At 47.3% G+C, this 11,677-nt stretch overlaps 1 protein-coding gene across 1 annotated transcript; it reads left to right on the top strand.

Annotated features, from left to right (window-relative positions):
- The first annotated feature begins 10,913 nt into the window (after positions 1-10,913).
- On the top strand, positions 10,914-11,677 carry LOC108797383 (histone H4-like). Its single transcript, XM_018568970.1, has 2 exons — positions 10,914-11,228; positions 11,663-11,677. Exons 1-2 carry the CDS (start codon positions 10,920-10,922, stop codon positions 11,675-11,677), a joined length of 324 nt encoding a protein of 107 aa, XP_018424472.1. The 5' UTR covers positions 10,914-10,919.

The following is an 11,677-nucleotide window of genomic DNA, read 5'->3' as shown; positions in this document are numbered from 1 at the left end:
GAATGTGAAACACTGCCGCTCTGCAGCGCTTTATATACACACTCCAGCCCTCTGATTGGACAGAGAACGCTCTCCCCTTTTCATGATGGAATAAGTTAGCATTTTTCAAAATACCCGCCTAAGTAACCCAACTTTTTGTTCCCTCCACGTCAAACAATGCTCTGAGCTTTCCCCTACTAAATACATGAGAAGATATCAGTACGATTAGTAGATGGAAAGATTAGTTCATCAGTCTTGTAGATTTCAGTTTGCGGTTCATTGTAACAATTCACAAATCATCCGGCTAAATTATTTACTTCCGGCGCGGTAACACTTATAATGGACTCCTCACACCGGGAGGATTGTTCCCGGATTTTAATGTTCAGAAAAGTTACATTACAGCGGTGGCACAAATTGTGGACACCTTTTGAAATGTTTTGCAGCTTTGAAGGCTTATAGGAAATGTTATTTTGCACCAAATGCAAATGTTTATATGTCAATTTAAAGAAAATGTCATGCTGAATGCAATCCTGGAAACAGAATGCAAATATATTCCGTACAACACAAGTTATGATGACTTAAGTTTAACAAAGAAACACAAGTGTGAGTCAGTAAAGAAGCTAGTGTTAAGAGGAAACCCTACTGGCCAATCACAGTCCTTGTTCTGGGGACCAATCAAATGGCAGTAACTGCAATGCAGAATGAGAAGCTATGGAATGTCTGTGTTGCGGAGTGTCCCGTGATTTGGAGTGATGAAAGTCAGATTTCCTCATCTGGTAGTGATGATGACTGAAAATATGAAAGACGTAGAGTAGGAGAAGAGCTGCATCCTAACCAATATACAGCAAGCAACAAGCGTCATGATTTGGGCATGTATGGCAGCAAATGGTGTTGGCCGCCTTCATGTAATGGGTACCCGAAAATACATGAACTCCATCCTGGAACCAATTCATGGCTCTATATTTGTACTGAGCCCTGATTGGTACAGTCTTGCACCTGACCTGCGGTCAGGTGCAAGACTGTAGCCAATTACCGTTTCGGACGGCGGAGTGCATTGTGGGATGTCCCGCGGTCGAACAGACCGCGGACATCCCATAATGTTCGGCGAACGCTAGAACATGCTATGTTCGAGTCGAACATAGGTTCGACTCGAACATGCAGCCCATCCGCCCATCCCTAATGGAGAGCTCCTGCTTCCAGCTACCGGGGGACAGAAAGACTGCAAATCGCCCTGCGGACCTCTTCAGCTGCCTGACTTGCTCCAGTAAGTACACACCATTTTTCATTCATGTCTACTCCTATCTCTTTTACTCTGTGCATCATTTGTATTGCTGCCACTGTATTATTCCTTGCTCTTCCTAGGAATGGCTGAGAGAGCTGCCGTACGAGATACTTCCTCTCCACAGAGGTAAGGGTATGGTACAATATCGCTTAAAGAGACAGTGAGGTGTGTGTGTATTCTCATAACAATGTTGTCATTTCAGCCCTCCTCATGAAGAACACCAACGGACTTCCTCGAAAATTATCCTTACCTGGACGTCATAGGTCCAGAGGGAGAAGTACTTCAAGGCGTAGCCACAGGGAGACCACCTCTCGCCGCACACACCACCATCATCACCAGGAGTTTAAAACTTGCTGGATGTGTGGCAGCAAAACGCTACCTGGCAAACTGATCTGCCAGCCTTGCCTCACTGAGACTACCAGTGCAACCACTCTACCAGTGCCTACGAACGCACTATCTCCTCTCACCCAATTGGCAAGTGACTATCACCATAGGGGTAAGGGTAAGCGCAGTGGTCACCCCGGGGGACCGTCCACGTCTCAGCAGCCTACTGAGCCTACCATTGACGGTTCGCAGTCAGACGCCTCCGATACAGGTGAACCCCCTTGTCCCTCTGGCTTTGACTTTAGTCTTGTGGATACCTTCATTACGGCAGTTAAGGAAGCTATCGACTGGGAGGATCCTGTTGTGGAACCTGCCAAATTAAGGCGGTACTTTCCACATTTGAAGAAATCCACAGCAACTTTTCCTTACATGGATGAGATAAAAGAACTAATTTTGGAAGAATAGAAGCGAGCGGAAAAAGCACTGAGTGTGAACAATCGCATTGCAAAGCTGTACCCATTTAGTGGAGGGGACGTACCTAACCTCTATTCTCCCCCTTTGGTGGACGCAGCAGTAATGCACCTAGCAAGGCACATTACCCTACCCATGGAGGATGCTGTCTTTTTTAAGGAACCCCTGGATCGGAAGGCAGACCTGGACATGAAACGTGCCTAACTGGCTTCGGGAAGTGCGTGTCGACCGGCTATCGCTCTGACTTCAGTTTCACGTGCGATTTCCACTTGGACCGTTAATATCGAACAGGCTCTCAATTCAGAGGTCAGCCGTGAGAACATAATTGTCGCCCTACAAGAGCTGAAGCTGGCGGGAGATTTAATCGGGGAAGCAGCCATAGATATCATACGTTGTACAGCTAGATCAATGCTTGCCACCATCACTTCTAAGAGGGCTCTCTGGCTGCGCCATGGGTTGCGGATTCGGCGTCAAAAACCAGCTGGTGTCGTATTCCGTTTGACGGATCGAACCTGTTCGGTCCAAAGCTCGATGCTGCAATCTCAAAAGTCACCAGTGGAAAATCTGGCCTGCTCCCTCAGGATCAGAATAAGCGGCGCCCAAGATTCAATTCTAATAGAAGACCCTTCGCGGAACCCTTGAGAGATGCAAGAGCCTACCGTCCGGGTAGGGAGTTTAGGAGAGGACGGAGGAGTAATCAATCTTTCTCTTCTCAAGTTTCCAAAAGCGAATGCAGCGTCGGCGCCTCAGCCGCCCAATAAATCCTTTTGACGGTCAGCAGTCCCACTCGGGTTCGGTGGGAGCACGTCTGCAGTCTTTTTCCCAAGCCTGGCACGAGATTGTTCAAGATCCCTGGGTGCTGTCCACAGTGTCTCGGGGTCACAGATGGACATTCAAGACGGGGCCTCCAGGCAGCAGATTAATTCCTACCTATCTACCATCTTCCGGACACAAGGCACGCGTGTTCGCGGAGTACATCCTCACTTTAATCGGCAAAGGCGCAATCACAGAAGTTCCTCTGCAGGAACGCTACTCAGGCTTCTACTCTCCCATGTTTCTCGAAAAAAAGAAAATGGGCGACCTGCGGCTTGTCCTCGACTTAAAAGATTTCAACCGGCGAATTTAAGTGCCCTCCTTCCGTATGGAATCGCTGCAGTCGATTCTCCCAGCCATTCAGGTAGGGGATTGGATGACGTCAATCGACCTTTCGGATGCTTATTTCCACATCCCCATCCATGTGAAGTTTCAAAGATATCTACGCTTTGCAGTCAGGGGTTCGCACTTCCAGTTTGTGTGCCTTTCCTTCGGCATTTCTACGGCACCCCGCACCTTCACGAAACTTCTGCTTCCACTCATTGCTCACATCCGGCTGCAAGGCATACGTGTGTTTCATTATTTGGACGGCATGCTTCTTCTGTCCCAATCATCTTCTACTCTTGTGCTCTATCAGCAGCTGGCTCTTACTCTACTTCAGCGGGTTGGGTGGGTTGATCAACTACGAGAAGTCCCAGTTGCAACCTTCCCAACAACTAGTGTTCCTGGGAGCTCTTCTCGACACTCAACGGAACTCCATCTCCCTCCCAGACGACAAGATTCTCACTATTCGTCACAGAGTGCTCCAGGTCATGTTGTCTCAGTGGCAGAGTGCACGCAGGTGCCTAAGTCTGCTCGGTACTCTCTCTTCTACCCTCCTGATGGTTCGATGGGCCCATTGGCAGCTACGAGTCTTCCAGGTCTACTTTCTCAAACAATGGGACAGAGTGGATCTCCACCAGAGAATCGTCATATCAGCAGCCATGACACAGTCTCTCGAGTGGTGGACTCACCGACACAATCTCCGGAATCATCTCATCTGTCCTCCACAGTCCATGGTGATCACCACAGATGCCAGCCTTCACGGTTGGGAGGCACACTGCCAGGGCTTAGCTGCCCAGGGCAGGTGGTCCTTTCCAGCACGGGGCATGCCCTCGAACATCTTGGAAGTACGAGCGGCCTTCAAAGGTCTCCTTACCTTCTCCCAGATATCTAACACCGTTCTGTTCAACTACGAATCGACAACCGGACAGCGGTCGCTTACATTCAGCATCAGGGGGGCACCCACAGTCGCTCTATGCTGCTGGAGCTCGAGCCAATAATGCATTGGGCACAGGTTCACCTGTGGCATCTCTCAGCGGTCTACCTTCCCGGCAATCAGAACAGCCTTGCCGACCTATTGAGCCGTTCAACGGTTGATCCACACGAATGGGAGTTGAATCCGGCAATCTTCGACTTGGTGACGGAGTGTTGAGGTATGCCTCAAATCGACCTGTTCGCAACCCCCAACAATAGCAAGACCACTCTATTTGTGACGAGATTTCCATGCAACCAGGCAGTGGCGACGAATGCTCTGACCTACCCGTGGTCCTTCACTCTGGGTTATGCCTTCTCGCCCTATCCTCTGATACCGAGGTTTCTCCAGCGGGTGGCTGCATTTCCATGGGTGATACTAGCGATCATACCATATTGGCCCAGGCGGCCGTGGTTCCCTCCGCTGCTGCAATTGGCCATGGAACCTCCGCTTCCCGATCGCCACAATCTCCTCCTGCAGGGCCTTCTCCAGCACCCAGCACCCGAGGCGCTTCATCTAATGGCTTGGAGATTGAGCGGGACCGGTTCTTCGACTTGGGATGCTCTCATGCGGTGATTTCCACGCTGTTGAAGGCAAGGAAGCTCTCAACCAACGCCACTTAACGAAGAGTTTGGGACAAATCCGCTGTGGCGGCGGCAGCCGGCGGGTTTGACGTACGTACTTCTACCGTGAATCATGTCCTGAATTTCCTCCAGTCCGGTCTGGACAAGGGCCTCAGCTGGAACTCTCTTCGGGTTCAGGTTTCGGCCATTTCAGCGCTGTCAGGGTCCAGATGGGCCTTGGATCCCTTGGTCGTGCGCTTCCTGAAGGGCTGTTTGAAGATTCATCCTCCCGTGAGATCGCTGTTCCCGCAATGGGATCTGTCGCTTGTGCTCGACGTGCTTCAACGTTCTCCATTCCATCCGCATCCTACTACATCTCTTTGGGATCTCACCCTCAAGACCACCTTTCTCCTGGCAATTACGTCCGCTAAACGGGTCTCTGAGTTGCAGGCACTGGCTGCCACGGTGCCATTCTGCACTTTTTTCCCGGACAGAGTCGTGCTGGGGACGCATCCCTCCTTCCTTCCGAAGTTTACCACCTCATTCCACCTCAATCAGGAGATCGTCCTACCTGCACTTACGAATCCCGACGGGGAGCCTCATGCGCTCGACGTAGCCAGCACGCTACAAGCATACTTGCGTGTGACGCAGCCCTTTCGTGTGGTGGATAACCTCCTCGTCCTTCCCTGGGGATGCAAGAAAGGTAACGCAGCCTCTGTGCGTACCATCGCGTCTTGGTTGGTTAAGCTCATCCGGAAAGCATACTCCATTAATGGTCTTCAACCTTCTGAGGAGATACGGTCTCATTCCACAAGAGGTATGGCAGCCTCCTGGGCAGCATTCACTCATGTCTCGGCTGAAACGATCTACAGGGCCGCTTCCTTGTCATCGCGCAATACCTTTATGAGTCACTACCGGGTGGACCCGGCACTCCTCACCACTGTTAACTTTGGGAGGAGCGTTCTTGTCTCTGGTTGCTCTAACCTTTCATAAATTATTTTGGCATTACCCTCCCTGTGTGATCACTAAATCCCATGGTGTGCTGCCGAGATGCCCCAGGAAAACGGAAAATTGTATACTTACCTTCCGTAATTTTCCTTTCCTGGTGCATCGAGGGCAGCACACCACTCTTACCCTCCCTGCCATGGCTCGGACTCTTAACTAGAATGAGTGTGGCTTGGAGGAGCCTTAATTTATCACGTGTCCTGTGGGTTAAGAGGGGAGGACCTTAACCCATGGTGTGCTGCCTCGATGCACCAGGAAAGGAAAATTACGGAAGGTAAATATACAATTTTCCGTTTCCACAGCTGCTGGACCTGGCCTCCATCACAGTCACGCCGGACCAGTGCTGCTTGGTCCCCGGCCTCCTCTGCCGCCCGACCAAGGCTTCAGGGACTCGGCTTCCTCCGCCGGCCGACAGGAGTTGCGGGGATCTGGACCCGCCCCTTCCTGCTACTGCTCCTGCTCCTCCTCTTCCTCGCCTCCTCCTTGCCTCCTTGATTAGGCAGTCAAGGCTGCCAGATTCTGTGCTGTCAGACTCGCCTCACTGTTTTGGGGGTGGCATTTTTGCTGCCGCCCTGGAAAGTGCCACCAAAGGCAAACACCTTGTTTGCCTTGCGGTAGATACGCCCCTGTATATATATATATATATAGTTACATTGTATATGTTATGATCTCTTAGAAAGGTATCTACCGTATATACTCGAGTATAAGCCAAGATTTTCAGCCCATTTTTTTGGCTGAAAAGTGCCCCCCTCGGCTTATACTCGAGTCAGCGCCAGCGCGTCTTCTTACTTACCTCGCCGAGCGTCGCGTCACTGCTGCTCCGGTGTGCGGCGCTCCGAGCGGGGTCATTGGATCATTTAACCCATTCATGTTAGCAGAGGATCATTGTAAATGTATTGTTGCAGGCACTCTATATGTACATGTACTATATACTACATATAGAATGCACTGAACAATAGATTTACAATTATCCTCTGCTAATATGAATGGGTTAAATGATCCGTAGTACATGATATGTAGCCCTGTACCCCCTTTTCCACTTACAGAGCTAGGTTATTTTTCTTTTAAATAAATATTAATGTAATTTTATTGGTATCTATCTACCATTAGCTGCCTCATTTCCCACCCTCGGCTTATATTCGGGTCAATACTTTTTCCCAGTTGTTTTGGTAAAATTAGGTACCTCGGCTTATATTCGGGACGGCTTATACTCGAGTATATACGGTAACTGTTTTCTGAATGATTCAATACTCTCTGCTGATACCACTGCTTGTGGTAGAAAGTTCCAAAATGTAACCACTCTGATTGAGAAGAAGCACCTACACCCTTTGTGGTTAAATCTTTTCTCTACCAAGGTGGTGGCCTCTAGTCCTTGTTAGGGAGCTTACTGCAAAAAGTGTATTGCTGATGCTGCCATCAACACCAAACATTTTGTACATTAAAATCATGTCCCCTCTTAATCTCCTCACTTCCAGCGTAAACAAGTCCAAATTTAGTAATCATGATTCATAGCTGTGCCCGTGCCTGTTGCCCTTCTACAGACTCTCTCTAGCTCAAGGACATCCTGAGGTGACCAAAACTGAACCGCATACTAAAGATGAGGCCGAACCCGCAATCTATAAATTGGCAAAATGATCGCTTTATCTCTACAGTGCGTTCCCTTTTTAATACTTGACAGTACTCTGCTCGCTTTGTTTGCTGCAGCCTGGCATTGCAACCTATTATTCAATCTGTGGTCTACTATGACCCCAAAATCTTTTTCCATTTCTGACTAAACCCATTAATGTGTATTCCGCTTGCCTGTTTGTAACCCCAAAGCGCATTACTTTACATTTATCAACATTGAACCTCATCTACCATGTAGTTGCCCACTCCCCTATTTTATCCAGATCCTCCTGTAATGTTATAATGTCTTAGTCCGTGTCTATTTCCCTCCCAATTTTAGTATCATCTGCAAACACAGAAACACCCTTCCCAATATCATTAATAAAGAGGTTAAACAATATGGGGCCTATTGCAGAACCCTGGAGCATGCCACTCTCGAACATAGACCAATCTGAAAAAGAGCCATTTATCAATAATCTCTGGACACGTTGCTGTAGCCAGTTCTCTATCCATGTACACACCACCTCAGCTTGTGTATTAAGCATTTATATGGTACTGTGTCAAATGCTTTTGCAAAATCCAGGTACACCACATTCACCGGCCTTCCTCTATCCAGATCTCTACTCACAAATTCGTAGAATGTTAGTAGGTTCGTCTGACAAGAACGGTCCTTCCTAAATCCATGCTGATTATCACTTATTATACCATTGTCACAAACAAAATCCACTAAATAGTCCTTTATCATTCCCTCAAATAGTTTGCATACTATTGATGTTAGACTGACTGGTCTGTAGGTCCTAGGTTGGCATCTTGAACCTTTTTGGAATATCAGTACTACCGTTGTTTTACGCCAGTCACTTGGTACTCTACCAGTCATCTGGCGGCTTCCCCCGCTGTACATTTAGCTCTGCTTGCCCAAAGCAGGGCTAAATGTAGAAAACAACTACCCGCCCGGCTCCCAGAAATGCATGTCCAGGGAATCGGGAGATAGGAATTACACACCCCTGCTGCCCCAAGGCCAGGGCTTGGTTAGGGGAGTCCTGGTATAAAGGATATTTAGAGCTGTGAGCTGAGGATTAATGGAACGGTAGAAATGTTCCATTCCTGCACACTGCCGTCTCCATGTTTCTACTAGTTTATCACTAAAACCAATGTACACGCTTCATATTTATTGTAGGTGTCAATCATTGGAACGTTATACAGGAAGTGACTGCTAGTGATCAGAAGACACGTCCTCTGTAACCAGTTACATTTGGAAGCAAAGTAACTTCCACCTGTATGTCAGAGGTTGTATCCTATAATGGTATCAGTGGCGGAACTACCGCCGGTGCAGGCGGTGCGTGCGCCCGGGGCCTCGTCATTTTTTTTTACTTTAATGTCACTTTAACCACGTTCTTTATCTCCGGTGCCCCACTCAATATGGCCGCCGCTTGAGTGGTGCACCCGAGATAAAGAACGTGCTGGCTTACTGTCATCCTAGATCATTTTATGACTTTATTGCTGTGGTCTATGTGTATAGGGCAATGCCGTGGATGGCGCTCGTGCACAACATGTTTTGTGTGCAAACATCGTAGTTCTGAGGAAAGCGGAAGTCATGCGGTCCCACAACTCGATAAGTTCGTACTTTTGATCGATCACCTGATGAGATCTCTGATGTCATAATGGATCACCATGTGGAAGGATTATCTCATATGTTCTGCTGCGTGTTCCTCAGATCTCTAACCCAACCTCCTAATAATGAAAACTAGATCAGAAATTCACAAATCTCTACAGAGCGCCATCACTACACATAGATGAACGATGCTGCACGTTTATATGATGTTTGTGAAAGTAAAACATTGAAGTCAATGACAGAACAGCAGCGACTCCCCAATAGGAAAATGTCCCCTAGAGGAGTGAAATGTTACTTTGTTCTGGATTTATTTCTAGAACATGTATTAGATGTGAAGGTGAGAGACTAAGAGCGAGCTGATCTCGGCCTGGGGTCCTGCACAGAAGACTGAGGATCCGATATCAGTTCTACTGTAAAACATTGTTTCTACAATTCTCGGCGCCGACGTACTGTACATACAGCTCTTTATACAGAGAATGTGGTGGCTCTGAAAAGAGCCTTTGTGTTGTTATTATGGAGGATGATGACTTGCTTAGTTCTCGCCATATCTTCTCAACGCTTCGATGGATCAACGAATGTGAAACACTGCCGCTCTGCAGCGCTTTATATACACATCCCAAACCCTCATCCCAACCGTTCTGACAAAAAACGCCCTCCCCTTTCATGATGGAATGAGTTAGCATTTTTCAAAATCCCCGCCTAATTCTGTCTGTTGAGTAACCCAACTTTTTGTTCCCTCCACTTCAAACAATGCTCTGAGCTTTCCCTACTACATACACGAGAAGAAATCAGTACGATTAGTAGATGGAAAGATTCATGCATTAGTCTTGTAGATTACACTTAAGAAGATTCGTCCACAATAGAGTTAAGTTTGCGGTTCATTGTAACATTTCACAAAACTTTCGGCTGAAGTGTTTACTTCCGGTGCAGTTACACTACTAATGAATTCCACACACCGGGACGATTTTTCCCCCCCGGGTTCCATTGTTTAGAAATGTTATATTTGTAGAAGAACTCAGCAAGTTGTATCAGTTACATCCGCATAGGATACAACGAAACCGACCCAATGCCTTCTGTATGGAGGAACAACACTGCCACCTGGCGGTGACATGATACATCGGCTCTGTACGGGGATCCGTAAAATCTACAATGTCATCGCATTGTTTCCTTTCAGAATTCTTATTCAATAAATTAATTTCTGGGCTTTAGAGGCTTCTAAACACAGGCGAAGATTCGTATACATCAACTTCCACTTATAATCTAGTGGACTCTACATGGCAGTTGGTAAAAAAAACTATCAGCCAATCATTTCACAAATTGTCATCTGTCTGGCAATGTTAGAGTAATAAAGATTTACACTGGGATAGAATTAGATCACAGCTCGGATATGATGATTCTGTGCAGATCACGTGCTCCCTCTCAGCGCAGAGCATTACTTATATTAAAACCCATGATGTTACCGACATAGAATCAGCCCGGTAATACCGCCAAAAGTGTGAGCGCTAAGACTAAACTAGCGATTATATCTGGAAAGGATGAATCCCATTTATATTCTGACTTCTAAAACTATGATGTCCCAGTTCTTGTAACAGAAGAAAAGTCTAGAACATGTTCAGGATAAATGTCAGAGGACTGTCCTGTGGGGGGAGGGGGTTGCAGGGATAATTTGGGATTCCATTATAATCTTTAAATGAAGTTTACAATTTGCCGGTAAAAATAAACCGCTTTATTCACTCCAACAAAATCTTTCTGTAGATGAGGACAAGGGTATATAATGAGCGGGAATTTCAAACCAAGTAACGGCTGAGTGTGGAGACGATTCCCGCTTAGGGAGGCGGAACTTTTTAGGATCACGGATACGCCTCCTTACCCCTCCCCTTTCAGTTCCCCATCGGGTCGACTTTCTCTGTATAAAGGGAAGTGACCAGGGCTTCGTTGCTTCATCGTTTGTCTGACTAACGAAGAGTTATCATGTCTGGTCGCGGTAAAGGCGGGAAGGGTCTGGGGAAAGGAGGCGCTAAGCGGCACAGGAAGGTGCTCCGGGACAACATCCAGGGCATCACCAAACCCACCATCCGACGCTTGGCCCGCAGAGGGGGTGTCAAGCGCATCTCCGGACTCATCTATGAGGAGACCCGCGGAGTGCTGAAGGTTTTCCTGGAGAATGTCATCCGCGATGCCGTCACCTACACCGAGCACGCCAAGAGGAAGACCGTCACCGCCATGGACGTCGTCTATGCTCTCAAACGCCAGGGACTCTACGGATTCGGAGGCTCAGCAGTAACTCGTCATCCCGTCTCATATACCCAAAGGCCCTTTTCAGTAACCGGATTACTAACCATTATCATTTTACAACCAAATGTTTGTTTTATTTAGTAATATATTATGAGTTCTAACATTAAATCAAGAACATAAACTGCTGAATAAGAGAAGGGAGAAACTTGAGTTACCCACTTTAATAATTAGACTGCAAAGCAATAAGGTTATGTGCTGGAAATTGCCAGTTAATAAGTGAAGTGATGAAGATTTTCTATTGCACATTTGTATCCTTTACACTATTACATTGAGGTCCTAACCATATAACACCTTTTGTACGATCTCATTCATTGTTATAAAGCAGATCATCCCCACTGACTACACTTAAATCTCTGGTGCCAAACTTTGGCCCTTATGTGGTCTTTGGGGATCCTGTGAAATAATTTTGTGGTTTACAGGAGCAAGTGAAATGA

Source organism: Nanorana parkeri, unplaced genomic scaffold, assembly GCF_000935625.1.
Source record: "Nanorana parkeri isolate BGI_ZX_2015 unplaced genomic scaffold, ASM93562v1 scaffold1269, whole genome shotgun sequence".
Taxonomy (NCBI): domain Eukaryota; kingdom Metazoa; phylum Chordata; class Amphibia; order Anura; family Dicroglossidae; genus Nanorana; species Nanorana parkeri.
Note: the sequence above shows the minus strand (reverse complement) of the source record. Positions and strands in the feature narration are given on the sequence as shown.